This window comes from Gouania willdenowi, chromosome 15 (assembly GCF_900634775.1).
Source record: "Gouania willdenowi chromosome 15, fGouWil2.1, whole genome shotgun sequence".
Lineage (NCBI taxonomy): Eukaryota > Metazoa > Chordata > Actinopteri > Blenniiformes > Gobiesocidae > Gouania > Gouania willdenowi.
In genome coordinates, this window is record NC_041058.1 from 35,632,926 (window position 1) to 35,659,648 (window position 26,723).

General features: G+C 38.4%; 1 protein-coding gene across 1 annotated transcript in view; it reads right to left on the bottom strand.

Annotated features, from left to right (window-relative positions):
- Positions 1–15,395: 15,395 nt before the first annotated feature.
- shtn1 (shootin 1) overlaps positions 15,396–26,723 on the bottom strand; it is a 40,656-nt gene continuing 29,328 nt past the window's right edge. The window contains 7 exon segments of the mRNA XM_028469270.1: positions 15,396–15,709; positions 17,289–17,403; positions 17,506–17,556; positions 18,977–19,083; positions 22,232–22,314; positions 26,297–26,423; positions 26,503–26,656. Coding sequence (XP_028325071.1) covers positions 15,690–15,709; positions 17,289–17,403; positions 17,506–17,556; positions 18,977–19,083; positions 22,232–22,314; positions 26,297–26,423; positions 26,503–26,656 — 657 coding nt within the window. The 3' untranslated portion in view covers positions 15,396–15,689.

Sequence of the window (26,723 nt, forward strand, 5' to 3'; positions counted from 1 at the left end):
CCCAGTATGAATCCAGTATAAACCCAGTATGAACCCAGTATAAACCCAGTATGAACCCAGTATAAACCCAGCATAAACCCAGTATGAATCCAGTATGAACCCAGTATAAACCCAGTATAAACCCAGTATAAACCCAGTATGAACCCAGTATAAACCCAGTATGAACCCAGTATAAACCCAGTATAAATCCAGTATAAACCCAATATGAATCCAATATGAACCCAGTATAAACCAAGTATAAACCCAGTATGAATCCAGTATGAATCGAGAATGAATATAGTATGAACCAAGGATAAACCCATTATGAATCCAGTATAAACCCAGTGTGAATCCAGTACGAACCCAGTATGAACCCAGTCTGAAACCAGTATGAACCCAGTATGAATCTAGTACAAACCCAGTATGAACCCAGTATGAATCCAGTATAAACCCAGTGTTAATCCAGTATAAACCCAGTATGAACCCAGTGTGAATCCAGTATGAAACCATTATAAACCCAGTATGAATCCAGTATGAAACCAGTATAAACCCAGTATGAACCCAATATGAAACCACTATAAACCCAGTATAAACCCAATATGAACCCAGTATGAACCCAGTCTGAAACCAGTATGAACCCAGTATGAATCTAGTACAAACCCAGTATGAACCCAGTATGAATCCAGTTTAAACCCAGTATGAACCCACTATGAATCCAGTATGAACCCAGTGTGAACCCAGTTTAAACCCAGTGTAAACCGATTATAAACCCAGTATAAACCCATTAGAAACCCAGTATAAACCCAGTATGAACCCAGTATAAACCCAGTATGAACCCAGTATGAATCCAGTATGAATCCAGTATAAACCCAGTATAAACCCAGTATGAACACCGTATAAATCCAGTATGAAACCAGTATAAACCCAGTGTGAAATCAGTATAAACCCAGTGTGAACCCAGTATAAACCCAGTATGAATCCAGTATAAACCCAGTATAAACTCAGTATGAAACCAGTATAAACCCAGTATGAATCCAGTATAAACCCAGTATGAACCCAGTATGAAACCAGTATAAACCCACTATAAATCCAGTATAAACCCAGTGTGAACCCAGTATAAACCCAGTATGAACCCAGTATGAATCCAGTATGAATCCAGTATAAACCCAGTATAAACCCAGTATGAACCTCGTATAAATCCAGTATGAACCCAGTTTAAACCCAGTATGAAACCAGTATGAAACCAGTATAAACCCAGTATGAACCTCGTATAAATCCAGTATGAACCCAGTTTAAACCCAGTATGAAACCAGTATGAAACCAGTATAAACCCACTATGAATCCAGTATAAACCCAGTATAAACCCAGTGTGAATCCAGTATGAATCCAGTATAAACCCAGTATAATCCCAGTATGAAACCAGTTTTAACCCAGTGTTAATCCAGTATAAACCCAGTATGAAACCAGTATAAACCCAATGTTTATCCAGTATAAACCCAGTTTGAATCCAGTATAAACCCGGTATGAATCCAGTACAAACCCATTTGAAACCAGTATAAACCCAGTATTAATCCAGTATAAACCCAGCATGAAACCAGTTTAAACCCAGTATAAACCCAGTGTGAATCCAGTATCAACCCAGTATAAACCCAGTATGAATCTAGTATAAACCCAGTATGAATCCAGTATGAAACCAGTATAAACCCAGTGTGAATCCATTATAAACCCAGTATGAATCCAGTATGAATCCAGTATGAATCTAGTATAAACCCATTTGAAACCAGTATAAACCCAGTATTAATCCAGTATAAACCCAGCATGAAACCAGTATAAACCCAGTATTACTCCAGTATAAACCCAGCATGAAACCAGTTTAAACCCAGCATGAAACCAGTATGAATCCAGTATCAACCCAGTATAAACCCAGTATGAATCTAGTACAAACCCATTTGAAACCAGTATAAACCCAGTATTAATCCAGTATAAACCCAGCATGAAACCAGTATAAACCCAGTATGAATCCAGTATGAATCCTGTATGAAACCAGTATAAACCCAGTGTGAATCCAGTATAAACCCAGTATGAATCCAGTATGAATCCAGTATGAATCCAGTATAAACCCAGCATGAAACCAGTTTAAACCCAGCATGAAACCAGTATAAACCCAGTATGAATCCAGTATAAACCCAGAATGAAACCAGTATAAACCCAGTATGAATCCAGTATAAACCCAGTATGAATCCAATATAAACCCAGCATGAATCCAGTATAAACCCAGTATGAATCCAGTATAAACCCAGAATGAAACCAGTATAAACCCAGTATGAATCTAGTATAAACCCATTTGAAACCAGTATAAACCCAGTACTAATCCAGTATAAACCCAGTATGAATCCAATATAAACCCAGCATGAATCCAGTATAAACACAGTATGAATCCAGTATCAACCCAGTATAAACCCAGTATGAATCTAGTATAAACCCATTTGAAACCAGTATAAACCCAGTATTAATCCAGTATAAACCCAGTATTAATCCAGTATAAACCCAGCATGAATCTAGTATAAACCCATTTGAAACCAGTATAAACCCAGTATTAATCCAGTATAAACCCAGCATGAAACCAGTTTAAACCCAGCATGAAACCAGTATAAACCCAGTATGAATCCAGTATAAACACAGTATGAATCCAGTATCAACCCAGTATAAACCCAGTATGAATCTAGTATAAACCCATTTGAAACCAGTATAAACCCAGTATTAATCCAGTATAAACCCAGTATTAATCCAGTATAAACCCAGCATGAAACCAGTATAAACCCAGAATGAAACCAGTATAAACCCAGTACTAATCCAATATAAACCCAGCATGAAACCAGTTTAAACCCAGCATGAAACCAGTATAAACCCAGTATGAATCCAGTATAAACCCAGAATGAAACCAGTATAAACCCAGTATCAATCCAGTATAAACCCAGTATTAATCCAGTATAAACCCAGCATGAAACCAGTATAAACCCAGTACTAATCCAGTATAAACCCAGTATGAATCCAATATAAACCCAGCATGAATCCAGTATAAATCCAGTATGAATCCAGTATAAACCCAGAATGAAACCAGTATAAACCCAGTATGAACCCAGTATAAACCCAGTATGAATCCAGTATGAACCATAGTCCTCCTGGTCCAGTTTGAAAACACAAGCAGGGGTTTAATTAGACACAATTAGAGATGGAGACCATGCAGAGCGTAGGGTGTGTGCCTCCGCCCGATCCCCCCCCCCCACCCTAAACAGAAGCAAGCTTGTTAATTAACCTTTTTTCCATCTGACCTTTAGAACCTTCTACAGGCTGTTTAACATCACCAAAGCACCAATTAACACTGGAACTCATTGGAATGAGCCACACACACACACACACGCACACACACACACACACACACACACCACACACACACACACAACACACACACCACACACACACACCCACAACACACACACACACACAACACACAACAACAACAGGTGATCACTATGTGTTTATTAAAGATGATATTTCTCATATATTCAAATGAACCACAGCTGATGTTTTCATTAAATAAAGTGATGTTGGAACTATGGAACATTCCAGAAATCCATTCAGTGATTCTACACACAGAGGCAGCATCGCTTCACACACATTCACCATGTGTCTGTGGACCAATCAGATTCTTCTTCTTCTTCTTCTTCTTCTTCTTCTTCTTCTTCTTCGTCTATATAATATAATAGAGATAAGTAGAAGAGAATACAAGAGAATAAAGATAAGATAGAGAATATAATATAATATAATATAATATAAGAGATAATATAATATAATATAATATAATATAATACAATATAATATAATATAATATCATGTAATGTAATATAATATAATATAATATAATATAATATCATGTAATGTAATATAATATAATATAATATGATATAATATCATGTAATGTAATATAATATAATATAATATACTATAATATAATATAATATAATATAATAATAGACACAGATGAATAATGACATTTTTTGTATTTCACTTCCCCTAAAGTCTGTTTTTAATGAACATTTGTAACTAATAAACTCTTTTAATTTGTGTGCTGTGCCAACAGACACACGTGCAAAGGGACGGACCGGAATCTGCGCACGGCGCGCGCACGGTGTCGCTCCGGTCCCTGAGTGCATGTGCTGCGAGCGGCTACGGCTCATAATAATAATAATTATTATGAATAATTATTATTATTCATAATAAATTGTTGTATTATTATCTGCTGATCGTGCTTGTTTTACATTAAATAATCTAAAATCAATCAGACTTCTAATAAAACAGAGATAGGCCTCATTATGAAACGGAATCCGTTGTGATTCATGGTAAGTGAAGAATGCACTATTTATTATTATTATTATTATTATTATTATTATTATTATTATTATTATTATTATTATTATTATTATTATTATTATTATTATATTCAAAGGTTTAAAACTCTCAAACTCATGTTTTTTTTTTAGAAAGAGAAACGTGGATTGGTTTAAATAATAAATATATATTTAGGATGTTATTCTCTGAATGTTCATCCATCCGCTGGTCGTCCAACCACTTTAATCACCCGTGTAATCAAATCGAATCAGCCTATCTACTGTTAATCTTGATTTGTTTTCACTTATTATTATATTATTAATAGCTGTATTTTTTATGGATATGTATCAGTGAAATAAAGGCTCGCGGGCTGTTTTTGGGTCTCCGTGAGAAATAAATGATTCCTCAATGATGGGTTTTTAAAATAGCACAAAACAACAAAGAATCAAAGGCACTTTTTAGTGTTGCTACAGCAGTGTTCTCTGAAATTAAGATTGTATGAATTCACCGTTTAGAGCTCAGTAAATGTGGATAATTAATGAGCAGTTAAAAAATATAGAATTATAATTAAAAGAATGTTTGGTCACAATCCACTTTATTTGTGCTCGAAAGGCCCTAAAATATTTAATAAATGTTCGTTTTTTGTATCAAATACGTCATCTTTTTAACAGTCCCACGTTGAAAAACACGCACACGCACGCGCACGCGCACGCGCACGCGCACACGCACACGCACACGCACGCCCCGCACACACACACACACACACACACACACACACACACACACACACACACACACACACACACACACACACTTATCATATAAATCACATATATAATTGTATTATTCATTATTATTTTATTATTATTGCACACTGTGTCCTATTATAAATGTTTATTGATGCTGTAGATTTTATTAAAATTAATAACTATTCAGTGTCTAATCACACACTTGTTTCATGTTTAGTTATTTTTAAACCAAAATATATTTTTAATTTAACCTTTTTTTTCTCAAGACAAGAAGTGGTGGGGCATGCTGTGATTTCCCAGGTTTCCACTGTCACTTAAACACAGCGTTTCCATGGCGACAGACAACACAAAAGGAGAGGAGACACTTGAGAGAACAATAAAAGACTTATCAAAGGTTCCTCAGCCACGCTCCCTCAGAACAACAGATTAGTAGTGGTCTAGATGGAGGTTAGCTTTAGCTAACATTAGCCTAGCGCTAGGCTAACCAACAAGGCCCTTTATACTGCTGAGCCAGCATTTGATCTAAAGAGGCTCATGTTATTGATGTCATGTGGGGACAAAGTGTTGATTGTGTTGGTGTGAACATATTCTCTCAGTGTCTGAACACTATAGATGGTCTTCACGGCGCATCATCAACCCGGAAGTCGCCATTTTGGCGATATTGCAGCAGCAAAACAAAGCGCACGCACACAAGCAAATCCATAATTTTTGCGAGGAACGGCTGAATTATTGCATTGTTTTTGGCTGTACTAATCAGTCAGACCGTGATAAACATTTGGAGTTTTATAAACTTCCAAAAGTTAGAACAAATCAGGGAGAACAATGTCAACAGTTATCAGAGGAAAGGAGGAGCTAGTGGTTAGCGAAGCTAAACCAGGATCTACGATGCAAACATCTGGACAACATCTGAATGTGTTTGTTTCATTTCTTATCAGGTTAGTGAATTGTTGATAACAGTGGCTCTGAACTCATTTTCTAGTGTGATAATAATAATATAATTCATTATTGATTGATTATAATCACATTTAATAACTGCTACAGTAGCAACACAGATGTTAAAATGTAGAGCTAAAATGTAGATCTGTATTTCTCATTGGTTTAAGGTCTGAACTTTTACCGTTATGGCATTTCTTACTTTGGCCTTCACGACACATCTGTCGTTGATGACTTGATCCACAACATCTGGTGATAGAACTCCACTGCTCAAATGGATCTTTGGATACATTGTCACCATAGGCTGAGTTTGAGATTGTTAGAACTTCCTTTGTCCCATTTTTGCCCTTTTTACCCCAAAAATGTACACTTTTTTGTTTTTTTTCAGATTTTAGCTCCTTTTGCCAATAAATATAAAATTTTCCTAATTTTTGTCTATTTTCGCAAGTTGTTTTTGACACTTTTATCCATTTTTTGTTGATTCCTAAACTTTTTTTTTTGACACTTTTCATCCAAATAAGCTTCTTTTTGCCCAATAAATAACACTTTTTTCTTTTTTTTTCTACATTTTGCCTCTTTTTGTTCAACATTTTTGCCCTTTTTCACTATTGTTTGCTACATTTTGCTAATTTTGCTACCCTTTTTGGCATTACAATTTTTGCCCTCTTTTTGCCACTCTTGAATGCTTTTGGTCCATTTTAGTCACTTTTTTCTTGCCACCTGTCAATCATTTTGTCACTTTAGTTATAATGAACTCATCGCTGTTAACTCTTTGTTTACCTTTGTTTACAGTTACAGGTCAACTACTGTCTGCATACACAATCAAATGACAAAGGAGTCTGACTGTTGATTTTTGCCACAGTGCTGCGCACGTGTGACCACTAGGGGCGCTTGACGTGAAAGTTACAGGTCTAGCGCCCCTAGTGGCCAAAAGTTACACAGCGTGCCTTAAAAATATTTGCATATTATCTACATGATAAGAATTTTATTTTTTTGAAAAAACTTTTGACCGCTGGGGGAGGCAATTCAATTTATTTCATTTTGTGGTTACTTTTTATTTAATTTGGGGAAATTTTGTAGAAAACTTTAAGAAAAAGTGCAAAACGTTATATTTGACCGCTGACATCCATCATGGACAACATCTCTCACCACTTCTCACCACTGTACGACTGGACAATAAAACAGTCTGAGTCACTGTACTGTCTGTAATTATGTATATATATATATATATATATATATATATATATATCTCCTAACCTCGCTTGTTAATATTAATGTATTTGTTTCCCTTTATTATTATTAGATTATTTTTTCTACTTTATGTATAGCTTCTATTATTATATTGTTTATTTAACTTTATCTTCATTACATTTTTTTCAGGTGTCTTTCGGGTTTTTCCATGTGTCGCCTTCTGTTGTTTTTTTTATTGTACTTTTTATTTGAGCTGATATGTCAGTAAATTTCCCCACTGTAGAATGAATAAAGAATCTATTTCAATATTTAGGGTTTTTCCAATGATTTATGGTTGAAGATGACTTCTGTCATGTGATATAATAATCATGGCAAAACTGTGAGTCCTGAAAATATTGTGAAGTTTTATTGAATTTGTGAATTTAAGAGACTGAGATCTCTATAACTAAATGAGTTACACTAGTTTTTCAACCTTGGGGTCACAAAACTCTGGGAGGGGGTCACCAGATGCCTACAAGAATATTAAAAAGAGATAAGAATATTCTTTGAACAATTTGAGTTCATTTTTGCTTATTTTTACCCTTTTTCTGCAACTACACCAAACTTGCCATATTTTAACACATTTTCACGATATTTCATGATTATTTTTTGCCAATTTAACGACATTCACCATTGTGTTTTTGTCCACTCTAATATGCTAATTTTAACTAATTTCTGTAGTTTTTAAAATCCCATTTCACCACCTTTTCCACCATTTTTGGTCACTTTGAACCATTTTATTAGTGATTAAAACCAGGATTTCCATCTTTAAGATGACTATAATAATAATAATAAACATTCCTGGATAACAGTGGATATTATTCAGATGAATAAATAAATGTGGTTATCACAGATTCATAGAACAATGGACCATCATTTTACTGACTTTATGGATGGACCCCAAAAATCTCTCCTTTATTCCCCCTTATAGATGGTCCTGTCTCCACATGACTGTTCTTCAATGTTCATGTCTGTGTTCAACCACCTTCAGATACAGTGGGGGTCCCTGCTCTATGCGACCTTTATTTTGGAGGGTCCCTGCTCTCTGGGACCTTTATTTTGGAGGGTCCCCGCTCTCTGGGACCTTTATTTTGGAGGGTCCCCGCTCTCTGGGATCTTTATTTTGGAGGGTCCCCGCTATCTGGGACCTTTATTTTGAAGGGTCTGGACCTGAACAGGTTGAGAACCATTGGTCTCCAGTCCAGTATTTGAAGCTCAAAGCTTTAATGAAGCGAGAACACAAAAGGTTAGAAACACTGGACAACGTCACAGCTCTAAGGTTTCCCTCCTGATGGTGTGGGAACATCAGCCAGGTGACAACACACACACACACACGCACGCGCACACACACACACACACGCACGTTTTCTTCTGTATTGTGAGAATCTATCATTTAATCTGATTGTTGTTAATTAATTTCTTTTCCTCATGCTATTTACTTACTTTTGTTCATTCCTGAGGAGATACTTTGATGTTAAAATATGTTATTAGTAAAAACTCAAAGCTTTATGAGCCTTGAGTTTTTGTTACTTTCACTTATTGTGATTTTTAGGCGGGGCTACCAGACTCCAAACACCCTCACTTTGCTCTTGTTGTTGTTGTTGTTGTTGTTGTTGTTGTTGTTGTGTACACTAGTTAAAATCACTACTACTCTGCTATTCGTGAACAGATCAAGCTGAAATTTGGTAGCTAGGGGGCCCAGGGGGTGGTGTTGGTGGCACCGAATCATTGACACGTACCAGTACATGAATGGGGCCCATTATTCCATATTTGAACACAGGGTCCACATTTTTCAAATAACCACTCCTCCGTTAATGCTCGTTGAATCAGAACAAGATCTGGCTCCTCCCACATTTTGACCGTCACTTATTTGATTGGATCCAGCATCTCATTTGCTTTTAGGTGATTTGATTAAATGTTTAAGTATTATATTTTGACAGCTGCATCTTTTATTGAGTTAATCACTGTAAATGTCATTGAACACACAAAACTAAATGTAAAAACTGAGCATGAGTGAGAAAGAGAGGGAAAAGTCAGGCCACGCCCATACACTATGTCTAAAGTGTGATTTTGGGCAAAAATTGTTAATCTGTCAGTTTGAAAGATGGTAGAAAATGGCTAAAAAAAGGCAGTTGGATTTAAAGATAATTTTAGGCCAATAAGTGAAGCAAAGCCTGAAGTAAAGGTTGTTTCTGTGGAAATCATGGAAAACTGCTGCGTTAGCATCGCTACTAGCAGCAGTTACCGTAGCCAATAGCAGCAGTTAGTATAGCTACTAGCAGCAGTTAGCATAGCTAGTAGCAGCAGTTAGCATAGCTAGTAGCAGCAGTTACCGTAGCCAGTAGCAGCAGTTAGTATAGCTACTAGCAGCAGTTAGCATCGCTAGTAGCAACAGTTAGCAAAGCTAGTAGCAGCAGTTACCGTAGCCAGTAGCAGCAGTTAGTATAGCTACTAGCAGCAGTTAGCATAGCTAGTAGCAACAGTTAGCATAGCTAGTAGCAGCAGTTACCGTAGCCAGTAGCAGCAGTTAGTATAGCTACTAGCAGCAGTTAGCGTAGCTAGTAGCAGCAGTTAGCATAGCTAGTAGCAGCAGTTAGCATAGCTAGTAGCAGCAGTTAGTGTAGCTACTAGCAGCAGTTAGCATAGCTAGTAGCAGCAGTTAGTGTAGCTACTAGCAGCAGTTAGCATAGCTAGTAGCAGCAGTTAGTGTAGCTAGCAGCAGCATTTAGCGTAGCTAGTAGCAGCAGTTAGCGTAGCTAGTATCAGCAGTTTGTGTAGCTGGTATCAGCAGTTAGTGTAGCTAGTATCAGCAGTTAGCGTAGCTAGTAACAGCAGTTAGCGTAGCTAGTATCAGCAGTTAGTGTAGCTAGTATCAGCAGTTAGTGTAGCTAGTATCAGCAGTTAGTGTAGCTAGTAGCAGCAGTTAGCGTAGCTAGTATCAGCAGTTACCGTAGCTAGTAGCAGCAGTTAGTGTAGCTAGTATCAGCAGTTAGCATAGCTAGTAGCAGCAGTTAGCATAGCTAGTATCAGCAGTTAGTGTAGCTAGTATCAGCAGTTAGTGTAGCTAGTATCAGCAGTTAGTGTAGCTAGTAGCAGCAGTTAGCGTAGCTAGTATCAGCAGTTAGCGTAGCTAGTATCAGCAGTTAGTGTAGCTAGTATCAGCAGTTAGCATAGCTAGTAGCAGCAGTTAGCATAGCTAGCAACAGCAGTTAGTGTAGCTAGTAGCAGCAGTGAGCATAGCTAGCAGCAGCAGTTAGCGTAGCTAGTAACAGCAGTTAGCGTAGCTAGTAGCAACACCTGTAGATGATGCTAATACAGGAGAACCTGTCTCCAACAACAGGACACAGGAGGAGAACTATCCAGAGGACATGAGGAGGACTCAGGGACAGAGAGAAGTTAAAGTTCTGTTATAGACATTAAGACAGAGGCTCAGTTCAAAGCTCAGATGATCTGCTGCTCTAGGTTTATAAAAGACAAGTCAGGCCTCAGCTGGAAATATGGAAAAAAAGTAGTGAGGATACAAAGCACTCTCTGTTTCTCCCTCCCTTCCTTTCTTATCTCTCTCCCAGCTGCTGCTTTGTCTGGTCCAGTGAGCCTAACAACAGTCTCTCTCTGTAACTCATCCAAAACCGGAATAATGGAATTAATTAGTTGGTCTCTCAGTGCTATCGATCAGATTTTTTCGACAAAAAGAACCGGGGGTGGTGAACCCGCATGTCCAAGCGGGACGTTTGCGGCTGGATACACCCTCGACCCTTGGAACAAGTGGCGAGTTGTGTGTCTGTCCATCCTTTCCGTGGAAGACGTGGAGGACATCTACATGATTGGAATAATGATAGTAGGCATGCTGCTGATCGGAGCTGGTGGCTTCCTCATCTATCGAAAAGTCCGTACTACGCTGGCGACTGTTTTGGAAAAGCTGCCAGTGATTTCTGAAGGATGTAGCAGAGCTCTGAACACTCAGACTCATGTGTTGATCGATATCAAAAGCAAGCAAGAGCTGCTTTTGGATCGTCTACGCGTTATGGATAACAACTGGGAGAAGTTGGAGACCTGGCTTGGAAGTGGAAACTAAGCCACTCATTGGATTACAGCAGAGAGACCCAGGACAGAAGCCTATTGGAAATTAACATAGCCTGTATCAAATCACATTGTTTATCTCCCTTTCGGCTCCCCAGCCAGCCAAGGCTAAAGCCAAGGTTGTCTCAACTCTTATCACCAGGAAGTTTCTGCAGACGGCGGCTCTTACCCCCACTCCCTCCCCCCGCTCCTTCCCTACATTCCCACCTGGAACTGTTGATGCTGAACTTTTCCACACGTCATCTGGTTGTCAGTAACGCAGCTACAGGTCTTCAACTTCAAATGCCTCGTCGGCCATCTTTCACCACCTCCCATCCACAGCTGCATGGAGGCGTGGTTGCAGCGCCCATTGGCAGCACGCCCATGTCCCCAAACAGCTGGAATCCTGCTGTTCTTCCCACCTGACCCCCTCCCCCAGCCAACCTCCCACCCAACCCTTCCTACATGCCTTGTCTCGAGTTGTTTGACTGTGTCATGCTTACATTTATGTTTGCAGAGGCGGTTTTTTTTCCTGGTTTCACACTGTTTTCTCTGTTTAGGGAAATCAGTTTCAAACTGGCAGTTTTTTTCCCCTCACCCCTCCTCTCCTCCTGTTGTTGATCCCTTTTTCACCTAAATATGTGGGCGCAGCAAATGGCTGCTCTGGTGTGTTGATGTGTCTTCTTTCACTGCAACTACCAAGTCAAATTCCTCGTATTGTTCTAAACTGTACCTGGTCAATAAAGCTGATTCTGATTCTGATTCTGATTCTGATTCTGATAATTAGAATCACTCTAAACACCTGCTAAAGACTTGGTGACAGCAAAATTTAGTCTTCAAATCTTTATTTTTTAACAGTTTTATTTCCAATTAAAATTTGACGTGTAATTTGGGAGCCACTGCTCTAGAACTTTAGAAAAAGGAACAAAATCCATGTTTTACCTTTTTTTTTTTAACTTTTCAAACACATGACCCTAACCTTAACCTGATTGTAATAACAGACATTATTTATATAATGTGTAATGGTTTAGTCCCGCCCTGCGATGGACTGGGCGCCCTGTCAAGGTGTAACCCCCCGCCCAGCGCCCAATGAGAGCCGGAAATTGGCACCCGGCAGACCCCCGTTGACCCTGATAAACGGAATTAGCGGGTTGAAGATGTATGGATGGATTTAGTCCTGTCCCTGTCACTGGTGCTGTGGTATCTGAGGGGAACACTGGGGACAAGACCACATCAACCTCAGTGTTCTGCAGTAAGTGCTCAGTGAGCAGCTCCCAACGTTAACTTTGGTTCAGCCTGTTAGAGCTCATCTATTGACACTGAAGGCTAAATACACTCACTACACTAAAAAATATACTCACACTCTAAATACTCACTACACTAAATACTCACTACTCACTACTCTAAATACTCACTACACTAAATACTCACTACACTAAATACTCACTATTCACTACTCTAAATACTCACTACTCTAAATACTCACTACTCTAAATACTCACTACACTAAATACTCACTACTCCCTACTCTAAATACTCCCTACTCTAAATACTCACTACTCTAAATACTCACTACTCTAAATACTCACTACTCTAAATACTCACTACTCACTACTCTAAATACTCACTACACTAAATACTCACTACTCACTACTCTAAATACTCACTACACTAAATACTCACGACTCACTACTCACTACTCTAAATACTCACTACAATAAATACTCACTACTCTAAATACTCACTACACTAAATACTCACCACTCACTACTCTAAATACTCACTACTCTAAATACTCCCTACTCTAAATATTCACTACTCACTGCTCTAACTACTCACTGCTCTAACTACTCACTACTCTAAATACTCACTACTCTAAATACTCACTACTCACTGCTCTAACTACTCACTACTCTAAATACTCACTACACTAAATACTCACCACTCACTACTCTAAATCCTCACTACTCTAAATCCTCACTACTCTAAAAACTCACTACTCACTGCTCTAACTACTCACTACTCTAAATACTCACTACTCTAAATACTCACTACTCTAACTAGTCTAAATACTCACTACTCTAACTACTCTAAATACTCACTACTCTAACTACTCTAAATACTCACTGCTCAAACTACTCACTACTCTAACTACTCTAAAAACTCACTACTCTAACTACTCTAAATACTCACTGCTCTAACTACTCACTACTCTAACTACTCTAACTACTCTAAATACTCACTATTCTAAATACTCACTACTCACTGCTCTAACTACTCACTACTCTAACTACTCACTACTCTAAATACTCACTACACTAAATACTCACTACTCTAACTACTCTAACTACTCTAAATACTCACTACTCTAAATACTCACTACTCTAACTACTCACTACTCTAAATACCCACTACTCTAACTACTCTAAATACTCACTACTCTAAATACTCACTACTCACTACTCTAACTACTCACTACTCTAAATACTCACTGCTCTAACTACTCTAACTACTCTAAATACTCACTACTCTAACTACTCTAAAAACTCACTACTCTAACTACTCACTACTCTAAATACTCACTACTCTAACTACTCACTACTCTAACTACTCTAACTACTCTAAATACTCACTACTCTAACTACTCTAAATACTCACTATTCACTTTTCTAAATACTCACTACTCTAACTACTCACTGCTCTAACTACTTACTACTCTAACTACTCACTACTCTAACTACTCACTACTCAAACTAACTACTCTAACTACTCTAAATACTCACTATTCTAACTACTCTAACTACTCACTACTCTAACTACTCACTACTCTAACTACTCACTACTCACTACTCTAACTACTCTAACTACTCTAAATACTCACTACTCTAACTACTCTAACTACTCTAAATACTCACTACTCTAACTACTCTAACTACTCACTACTCTAACTACTCACTACTCTAACTACTCTAACTACTCTAACTACTCACTACTCTAACTACTCACTACTCTAACTACTCTAACTACTCTAACTACTCTAACTACTCTAACTACTCTAACTACTCACTACTCTAACTACTCACTACTCTAACTACTCACTACTCTAACTACTCTAACTACTCTAACTACTCTAACTACTCACTACTCTAACTACTTACTACTCTAACTACTCTAACTACTCTAACTACTCACTACTCTAACTACTCTAACTACTCTAACTACTCACTACTCTAACTACTTACTACTCTAACTACTCTAAGTACTCACCACTCTAACTAGTCACTACTCTAACTACTCTAACTACTCTAACTACTCACTACTCTAACTACTCACTACTCTAACTACTTACTACTCTAACTACTCTAACTACTCACTACTCTAACTACTCACTACTCTAACTACTCTAACTACTTACTACTCTAACTACTCTAACTACTCACTACTCTAACTACTCTAACTACTCTAACTACTCACTACTCTAACTACTCTAACTACTCACTACTCTAACTACTCTAACTACTCACTACTCTAACTACTCTAACTATTCTAACTACTCTAACTACTCACTACTCTAACTACTCACTACTCTAATTACTCACTACTCTAACTACTCTAACTACTCACTACTCTAACTACTCACTACTCTAACTACTCTAACTACTCACTACTCTAACTACTCTAACTACTCACTACTCTAACTACTCTAACTACTCACTACTCTAACTACTCTAACTACTCTAACTATTCTAACTACTCTAACTACTCACTACTCTAACTACTCACTACTCTAACTACTCTAACTACTCACTACTCTAACTACTCTAACTACTCACTACTCTAACTACCTCGAACTCCTAACTTTCTAACTACTCTAACTACTCACTACTCTAAATACTCACTACTCTAACTACTCACTACTCTAACTACTCTAACTACTCACTACTCTAACTACTCTAACTACTCTAACAATTCTAACTACTCTAACTACTCACTACTCTAACTACTCACTACTCTAACTACTCTAACTACTCACTACTCTAACTACTCTAACTACTCACTACTCTAACTACTCTAACTACTCACTACTCTAACTACTCTAACTACTCTACTCCTCATAATGAGAACAATGAGTAGAACATGGTTCATTCAGTGAATATGAATCACTGCAGAACCTTTAACTGACTCAACAAGGGCTTCAATGTACACGTGAAAATGATTTGACTTTATTAGGAGATCAACACACACACACACACACACACACACACACACACACACACACACACACATGCACACACACACACACACACACACACACTGTTGCTTAGAACCAATGTATCCTGATGGATGGAGTCACAGCGCTGGGTTTGGACCTGCACACACACACACACACACACACACACACACACACACACACACACACACACACACACACACATTAAATATTCATGTACTAGTAAAAAGTAGCTGAATTAAATAGAACTTTCACCCCCATGTTTATTGTTGGTAATAAATCTTGGTACGGGTCCCTTACATACAGTAAACATCTCATGTAGAAAGACACAATTAGAACTTCATTTATTTTCCAAAAAGGCATCCGTAGAAAATAAAAAGTTTGTCAAAATGTAAAATTGTTTTTTAAATAAAATAATGACTGAAATTAAAAATAAAATAAATCTCCAGGCTCTAAATATAGATACATTTATGAACTGTAAAACTGAGACAATAACCTTTATTTGACTCATTGACTGTCAAAGACGTCTATGGATGTGAATTGTGTTTTTCAGCTGGGGTTGCTAGGTGACAGTAAATATCTAACTTGTACAATGATGTAGTGACCAACTGGTGACCTGTAGGTGGCAGCAGAGCACCAGAGCTCAGATGGAGAGGAAAGGAGTTTATGAGACAGAAAATGAAGCTACAGAGTTGATGCTGAAGTTCTCACCCATCTCACAGCAGCTCAAACTCAACCAGAGCATGTGTGGAACTAAGTGGACTATTGAGAGTGTCGTGATGGTGAAGAAAACCATCAAAAACTGAGGCAGCGGTGACACTCGGTCTTTAAATATCAGTCAAAATGCTCTATAAGGGCTTATTTTGGTGCCGTGCAATAAATTTAATCTGATTGGTCAGCTATGATGTGATACATTTGGTTTAATCTGATTGGTCAGCTATGATATGATACATTTGGTTTAATCTGATTGGTCGGCTATGATATGATACATTAGGTTTAATCTGATTGGTCAGCTATGATGTAATACATTAGCTTAATCTGATTGGTCAGCTATGATGTAATACATTAGCTTAATCTGATTGGTCAGCTATGATGTGATACATTTGGTTTAATCTGATTGGTCGGCTATGATGTGATACATTACGTTTAATCTGATTGGTCAGCTATGATATGATACATTAGGTTTAATCTGATTGGTTTAATAATAGCTTTACTCTGATGGTCAGTATGATGTAATACATTAGCTTTAATCTGATTGGTCAGCTATGATGTGATACATTTGGTTTTAATCTGATTGGTCAGCTTATGATGTGATGTATTTGATTGTTTTCTGGTCATCATATTTTTTGTCTGTTGATCATTTTAAAACTAAAAAATATAATTTACTCAGTAACTGTTCTGTGTAGAAATGCAATGAATTATTTTACTTCTTTTAAAACGTACTCAAGTACAAGTAAAATGACTGATTTAGAAATATACTCAAAAAAGTAGAAGTACTCATAAAAGCAACTGAATTACAGTAACGTAATCTGTTAGTTTCACCTCTGATGATGTCACACCTACACTATCTCTCCTCAGATTTGGAGCATGGAGGAGGTTTTCATGTTCTGAATCATCTTGTTTTATTTACAAATGATTGTCATTAATAAATGTACAGAAGTTGAAGTATTTTTCTTATTTAGCACAAAGAAATGATGGAAGTGTAGAAACAAACATACTGTGATGTGACTCCACAGCGTCTCGTCGTCTCAGGAGGATCTTCTGCAGCTCATCGTCATGGTTTGCAGGTCTGGGTTCAACCTTTGGCTGTGGAGTTGTTCTGCTGAAGTTCTCCTGAACAGACACACAACACGTGCACACACACACACACACACGCAGTGTAAAGTGGATAAACAGTGGAGTGTCAGAACACTTTGTGCGTGAAGAAGCCATTACCGTGATTCCTCGCAGCTCCTGAATGGCAGAATTACATGACAGCTTCTCCATCTAAACGGGCAAATAATGAGAGAAGAAGATGCTGAAAATAAACAACTGATGGACAGACACATTACGTTTTCCTTTTCACCATCGAAAAAAACCTCAAGATGACGCACAGTAGGACGTACGTTTTCCACAAGAAGCCAATGTGTGCACACACTCTCCTTTAGAGTCCATTTTCCCATCCTCATTATTTCTAATCACCTGGTCCAGGCGGCCCTAATGCTGCCTAATTTCACTGAGTTGTTGAGGTGGAGGAACAAGCAGAATAAAGACGTCTGGGCAATATGTCATGTTTTATCAAAACAAGAAGCTCTTAGATGATCCCACACACTGATGGATTTAAGAGGCCTGAACAATGTGTGATCAGCGGGAAAGAGAAAAGCCTGTGTGTGTGTGTGTGTGTGTGTGTGTGTGTGTGTGCGTGCGCGTGTTGGAGAGGAAAACAGTCGCACACCTCCATTGTACAGCCATTACACTTACACACACACGCACACACACACACACACACACACACACACGTGTTGGAGCTTCTGGTTCCATCCTTTATTCTTCTTCTCCTGTTCAAACTGCTCTATAATGTAACTGAGACCAGTTATTAACTCTTTATGTTTCATATTTATATAGAAGCAGGCTGGAAAATGGTTGGATGAATATATTATACTCAATATTTATTTTATTTGTGTATTTAACAAAATTCCATGGCAAAAATGGCAAAAAAAATGTAAAAGTTGCAAAAATACATGAAGATTGCTCCAAAACCACAAAATGAACAGAAAAATACACAAAAATGACTTGAAAGCTTCAAAATAAATAAAATAAAATAAAATTGCACAAAAATATTCAGAACATACAAAATGACAAAAGCAATTAATTCAAGAACACTCAAAATGACTCCAAAACCCCCAAAACAATAACAAAAAATCCACAAATCAACTCTCTGGTAAATAATGGGCATGATAAATGGAGAATGTGGTTAAATTGGCCAAAAATAATCATGAAATATGGTGAAAAGAGGTTAAAAGTGACAATAATGGGTCAATATATGTGACATTAGGTGTAAAAGTGGTGGATATGGTTTATAAGTGATGAACATGTCTGGAAAGTGGAAAAAATGTGCAGAATAGACATTTTGTCAGAAATGGGAATAATGTAGCAAAAATACATGAAAAGGAGCAAAAATATGGCAAGAAAGAGTGATGAAAAATAGCAAAAATGGGCTCAAAATGTTTAAAATATATTCTTAGTTTCTTCAGTGTATCAGTTAGAGGGGTCCTTACCCCAAGGTTGAGAACCACTGATTTAGATCAACTACAACATGTTCAGTCACAATAATAGGCACAAATGCTGACCTAGAGATCTCAGACTAACATTATCATTTATTCAGACTTTACTCCCCGTCCTGATTTAAAGTCAGTGATTACTGTACCTGTTCCCGCGCTGTGGGCGGAGTCTGTCTGACCGGTCGAAGCTGAACTCCTTTCTTGATCCTGAGCATCATTTCTTCTACCGCCTGCTGCCTCACGTCCACGTGCGCTACAGCAGAGGTCAGAGGTCAGACTGGTTCTACATTAGAACTGCATCATTATTTATTCTGCAGATGAATCCAAACGCTGTGTACAGCCTGGAACTGGCAGCATCCACGTGCTTTGTGCAGCTTTATTTGGCTGTAATTACGGAACGCTTCACATCTGTCACTCTGACCACCAATTTGTGTGTTTTCAAAGCCCATCTGCACACATCAAATATTCTGTTCTCATTCATTCACAAAACTGAGAAAAAAGCACTTTGCAATAATGTCGCTTAATTTGCAAAAAAATGTGAATGTTTCTTTTTTTTCAGGCATAAACGATTGATTTCTGTATAAAAGGAACGGCTGTTGCTTTGATGAAAAGGTCTCACAAAAGTGACTCTGTGTTGCAGTAATAGTGAAATATTTCATGTGCTCAGAAATATAATTATTGTGGAGGCAGAGAGGAAGATCCTTGGGGTTCAAAGGTCACGGCTTCTCCTCCGTTTCCTCCACAACCTCTGATTGTGCTGTTTATTATTCATGGTTTATGAATTCATAATCAGAGGAATTTTTGAGCTGCTCTCACACACATCAAACCCCACAAAGCACTTCTTCATGATCCACAGAAAAGCGTGAGTTAGAGGACTGCACAGAACGGATTACGTTCAAAGCATGTCCTGCAGGTTTCACATGTCTTATACACATGGCTTCTATGGAGAAGTGTAAACTAAAAAAATGGTTTGATATTAATAAATTATCAATAAACTTAAATAAAACTAATTCTATGTTATTTGGAAATCAGAGAAAAAATGTAGATGTAAAAGTAAATATAGACAATGTTAACAGAAATAGTGAACAAAGTGAAATCTGTGTAATCTTGGACCATCTACTGGAAGTCACAGTAAATACAGTATTTCTATTACTGTCCTGGACAAAGTAAAGCTCATTAAAAATCATTGCACACTCTTTATTGTGTTTTACCATATTTGATTTACTGTCTATAACTTTGGGGAAATACATACATGACGAACATCCAACCGTTATTCATAATGTATAAAAGATCCATCAGACTGATTCATAACGCAGGACACAGAGAACACACACATGGATTATTGTTAAAAACACCACATTTAAAACTCCAGATCTCATCAAACTCAAAACTGTTCAAATGATTTACGTATAAAGTAAATGTTGCAGAAACTATTTTTAGAGAGAGAAGGGGAATTTAATTTAGTACATTTTAAGATGAAATATGCTAGAACAACAGTGAAACAGATGAGTGTAACAATATCAGGGATTAAATTATGGAACTGTCTAAAGGATGAAATAAAACAACATAAACCAGTTTAAAAAGCTTTTTATATCATATATCATTAGTAAGAAGAGCAACAATTTCAATTAGGACAACATTATTATGTAATATGTATATAACGGTATAAAATATATTAATACATAATAAACATAATAAAATGTTTTTTATTAAATTATATATTGCCACTAAATGTATTTGATGAAATGTGTATCATAGATATTAAATAGTTTAATATTAATATCATGTACATGTCATATGCATTCATGTGTATGTTTGTACGTATGCATGTATGTATGTAAAAAAAAAAATAAAAAAAATAGCGCCACCGACGGACTACCATAGTAGTATATGTAGTATATGTGTTTGATGTGCATGTATAAACTGTATATATAAAACGTTCTAGGATCATTTGCTCTGATAGTCCTTCTCCTTTGGTCAGTGTGAACACGCAAACAAAGTCTAGAGCGGATCAAACAGGAGAACCATATGTCCGGGTTTCCCAGGGACCCTGAACGCATCTCGGCAACATGTTCATTTTTATTATCAAAGAAATTCCAGCAGTTTCTAAAAGCTAATGAGTTGCTCTTTATAGTGAGTATCATGTCATTACGGTAATTTACTCAAATGTGACCGAATCATTAAAGACGCCGCTTTTTGAGACCAAAAATCACCTTGAAGATCCTCCTGGATGATAAAACTTCCATGGATTTCAGAGAGGGGTTTGAAAAATGAAGGATCCACTGGGAGAAACTTAGAATGTACGAATTTAACGGTAAAATAAGTTCAACTTCTGGATAAATAAATGTTATTCTGCTTTTCTGTAGTTAGTCTTTATATGTGTACATCAATTTTATGCTTTTTAAACCTAATGAACAATCACAACTTATTTATATACTATGTTGTATTTTGCCGTTACAAGGTAGATTCAAGCAAAAGTTGAGCACTTTGAGTATGAAGAGGTCGGCCCAAGTGTACTCTATTTCGATCAAAATATGCTCACCCTAGAACGGCATTGTGGGTGATCAGGAAAACTGATGACGGCCCAAACCAGAGCTTTAAAACCAGGAAAAGCAGAACAACTTGTTGCTGAGATGAAGAATATCAGACCAAATAAAGAGGACTATCAGACCAAACGAGGAGGACTATCAGACCCAACGAGGAGGACTATCAGACCAAACGAGGAGGACTATCAGACCCAACGAGGAGGACTATCAGACCAAATGAGGAGGACCATCAGACCCAACATGGAGGACTATCAGACCCAACGAGGAGGACTATCAGACCCAACGAGGAGGACCATCAGACCAAACAGATCCTAGAGTGCAGGAGAATTCTAGAGTGATTGTTTTGCTTGGATTGGAAGCGTTTTTCATGGAAGTCAAGACAGATTCAACTGCATTAAGAACAAAATCTCTTTCTTCTCGGACCAAACACAGGAAGTGGGAAGGATACCGACAAAAGAAAACAGAAAAATCACAACAACTTGTTGCTGCTCCATCGTTAAATGTTGTGAAAGAACAAATGGCTCGAGCTTTAACCAATAGATGAGACTCGTCTTCTCTTTCTGTTCTGCTCAGACAAGTATCTACTACTGCGCTCTCAATAGAGTAACTGATGTAACTGCATCAGAGGCTGTTTGAAGCGGATCAAACAGTGTGAACACAAACCAAGACAAAGCAAGGAGATATCGTCCTGAGTCCTTTCTTTTCATGCTAATCTGTGTCATACTTCACCTGTAAACATGGAAGTGCACATCCTGTGTCCGTTCTACATAGTGGAAGTGGATGTATGTTCTTGTGAAGGGTTAATAATGAACACGTTGTTAGTTCAGCAGCTGTTACACACTCAGTGTGACTCACCCGTAGTCTTTGGAGGGTCTCTGTCCAGCAGTTGGAGGTCACCGTTGACCACTCTTTTCTTTCTAAGCAGCGCTAACAGAGAGCTACAGGAGAACATCAAACACCTCACATTCCTTCATCATGTCACTATCCCAACAACTGAATGTAAAGTGTGTGTTAGCAATGTCACAATTACACATTTTCTAGGTGCGATTATTGTCAGAGAATGAATTACGGTATTACAATTATTTATACATTATTTAATTTAACACTAATAAGAATAATTTAATTCATATGAACACTCCTTATAGGTCTCGGATTGTAATTTATGTCCATCCTTAGAAGCGCTAATAAAATCAAATTCATATTTCACAAAGTAAAAGTATAGAAATACAGTTGTTTACAATTGTGTGTTTTTAAAAAATTTGTTTTAAATTTTTCCGAAATTTCAGGCAACCCTATTTGAACTCCAAGATGATCCCACTTAGGGTCCCAACTTCAAGGTTGAAAAACACCGATTTAGTGGCTCCTGAATAGATTTCTTTCTATAGTATTTATATTTTCATATCATACCTGGGATAAGACCAAGAATCACACTTTATTTGTTCATTTTCCACTTTCTCTCTCTCTAATACCCCCTGTAATGCCATTGCGTAGCCTTAGGGGTACAGGTACCCCCATTTGAGAAACACTGAACTACATTATGTACTTCTCTCAGAAATAAAACATACATATAAAGGTTAAAGGAGATAATATAAAATATATAGATATATTTTACATTATATAATCACGCGGTGGTCGTGTAACTTTGTTTTTGTTCCAGGTGGGTTGCACTGATATTCCAATATAGTTCAAGCATAATATGTACTGTAAAATTGACGGTATTTAGGAAATGTTACGATTAACTAATTGTAATGTTTACAGTTCAGTCAGGACCGCTTTAGTCAAAATAAATGTGCATTAGGATTTATATATCGTATATTTGGTGGTATAGGTCTGTTTTGGGACCTCCTTGCCCTTTCCACAAGCTTACGTGGAAAGCCGAAGGTAGGGAGAGCACTCCTCCCTGACCTTCCCTGAGCCCTGGCTAAAGGCTAAAGCGAGGAGAGCGGTTAGCGAAAACCCCCAAGACACCATACAACGCCAGGCTAGAGCAATACGAGTTTGCTATGGGTTCTCCTAAAGCAAGGAGACGAGTCCTCCTTGCTTTTCCACGTGCCTGCGTGGAAAAGCCCAGCGCGGGGAAGAGCACTCTTCCCTTTCCCTCCATGAGCCCTCAAAGAATGCCTGCAGCAGGGAGAGCGGTCAGCTAGACCCCCCCAAACACTAGTTGGCTGGCAGCTGAGCAACATGAAATATGGACTTGTTATGGGTACTCCTTGCTTTTCCACGCACCCGTGTGGAAAAGCCCATGGCGGGGAGAGCACCCCTCCCTTTCCTTCCACGAGCCCTGATAGAATGCCTGCAGCAAGGAGCGCGGTCAGCCAGACCCACCAAGACCATATCATGCCGGGTTAGCAGTTAAGCAGCATGGATCAAGATTAGAGCCAGGCGCCACGGAGCCAATAGATTTAATTCATTTCTGAGCAGTTTACATACCGAATGCCAGCATTTACGGAGCATCTTGGATAATTGGCCGCCCGTGTGCACGTGTCGCCACTGTCCTGTTCAGTTAGCAAAGCCTTGTTTCATTATTATATATATATACACATATCTATATTTTTTTAATTATTTCTATAATTTATTTATTTATTATTTATTCTGTGACATTGTCTCTTACTGCCGGACGACACACAGCTGTGTTCTTGGACTTGGTGGTTAACAAATTGAGCACTGAGCATAACTGAAATGTCTCCACAGTCCAAAACACATCTGAAGCAGGATTTTTTAACTAAATAAATGTCATTACCTGCAAGATTCTGATATCTCAGATTCTGAGAGATGGCAGTAGCTTCAGGGAAGAACAACCCGGTGAGATTAGGACTACGCTTCCCAAAAGACTTTGCAGGATAGCGACGTCATCACGGAGCGCCGGAGAGACGTCATCATGTTTTGCGCCGTGGGGGCTTCCACGTTGTGCGTGGAATAGCAAACAAGCCAACAACTACCCCCGCTTGCCCACGGGGGAAGTTGTTGGAGGGAGTTGAAGCGGTTCTAAGGTTTAAATGGGAGAGCTGATGCTGGACAGATCTGACTGAATGTTACCCAGGTGACGGCCAGCTGCTGTGCACCGGCCACCGTGCACCTCGAGTTGGGGCTTGTGCTGCACGGTGGAAAGATGTTTCCTTTCCTGTGGAGATTTGTGTTAGATTTGGCGATGATTGAGCAAATACTTGCCTGCCGCGCGCCGTCTTTTTCAGGGGAATACGGAGTATGTTTGCAGATGGCTTCATCTGCTTCAGAGTCCTTGATTCAATCTGCTTTGGAACTCATCATGGTGTGGGTCTTTTGATGAGCAGCAAGGTAAGCCAAATGAGGCATCTGCTGATCTGAGCGATATCATTTTAAATGCCTGCGAGATGCTTGCTGTTGCTGAGGAGGTAAAAGGCAGCAGTCGTTGTTTAAGAAGTGCTTCCTGTATGCTTTGACCAATAGGGAGCCAATCTTGGCTGTTGGTCGATTGGAGGTTTGGCTGGCTTGATGTCCGCGGCCTGCCTGAACTCACGCTATGCTCAATTTGTTTTCAGTTGCTTTGGTACATTTTTCAGATCAGAAATGAAATTGTCAAAACTATCTGTTCAATCTTCACATCATTGTGTCACTTGTGCACATCACAGAAGCTGTTTCTCATTTGTGGCCATACCAGCCTGTCATTGCCCGATCCCGTTAGATCTCGGAAGCAAAGCAGGTTAATAGCTGGATGGGAGACCACTGAGAATTCCAGGTGCCACAGTGGGTGACAGTCACCCCAGTGGTATCTGTCATTGTGCCCTTGGGCAAGGCACTTCACCTACATTGCCTAGTATGAATGTAGTGTGTGAGTGAGTGTTGGTGATGGTCGGAGGGGGCCGATGGCGCACTATGGCAGCCTCGCTTCCATCAGTCTGCCCCAGGGCAGCTGTGGCTACAATAGTAGTTTACCACCACTAAGTGTGGAGTGAAAGAATAATGCCCTAATTCTGTAAAGCGACTTTGAGTGTCTATGATAAAGCGCTATATAAAACTGATGCATTATTATTATTAATATTTCTTTGAACAAGTTACAAATGCTTTGGTACATCCATGCAAATAATTATGTTCCTACAATACATAATGCTTATGTCATCTTGATCAAAACATATTGTAATGAGTCTCTGTTGAATAGTCTGACCCCCACAACATTTAGACATTAGTTCATAGCATCAGTCTTTACATGCAAATTAGTTGAACATATTGTCATAATATGTCAAGAATATTTCTATACTTTTCTAATAGACTTTTTTTCTAAATCTGTCCTGACTTGGTAAATTGCTCCCAGGTGAATCTTGACTTTCTCTAACGAAACAATCAATTGGCAAGTATATATCTATGGGCGGGGTCAACAGTCAGAGAGAAGAGGAAGAGTTTGGAGGTAAAATAGAGGAAGAAACTGAGGGAGATTGTCCTATATTTACATTTCTACTTTTCTTTGTACTATGCAGTGCTGTATTTTCCTTTCTGTATCACAGTGACTATGACAATAAAAGCATGAATGTGAATTTTGTCCAGTCTCTTGAAATCACACTCCCACATACACTACGGTGTAACCTCCAATTTAACTGTCTTATTCATACACAATGACACAATGATGGCAGTGACATGTTCACTGACATGTTCACTGACATGTTCACTGACATGTTCACTGACATGTTCACTGACACAGATATTTACTTTTGAAAGATGAACTCAGGATTTTGAGCAAGAGAATGACGTTTGAAAGTAATCCATGGTGTTTTGCTATTTGTACGAATTGTTTTGAGAAATGCACTTATTGTTTTGCAAATGTCGAGGATGATTTGAGAAATGTACCAAAGTGACTGAGAAACACTGTAATACAACAATTAATCGTGAAAAAGGGTAATTGTGACATCCCTACTGAGTGTGAGATTAAGAAGTCGTATAACACACCTGAGGGGGTTTGTGATCGTAGCCATGGCTGGAGGAGGAGGGGGAGGAGGAGGCGGAGCCAGAGGAGGAGGAGGCGGAGCCAGCCGTGGGTTACGAGCAGCCTGTAGCTGGTCCTTCAGCTCACTGACTGGTCAATCAGAGAAACGACTCTATGAGGAACACCTCATGGTTGTAAACATGTGGGAACATTCATCGCTCTGTCTCACCTAAGGCCTGCAGGTCCTTCACCTCCATGTTGGTCTTCAAACACTGGTTCCCGTGTTCTTTTCTCTCCTCCTCTAAGAGCTCCAGCTTTAGCCTCAGAGCTGTGAGCTCAGCCTGATCCTCACAGCTCCTCATGGTCGCCTCCATCTGCTTCATCTGAGACACAAACATTTAGCAAAGCACCCACAGACATCACCTTTAGGTGCTAACGTGTCCTTAATAT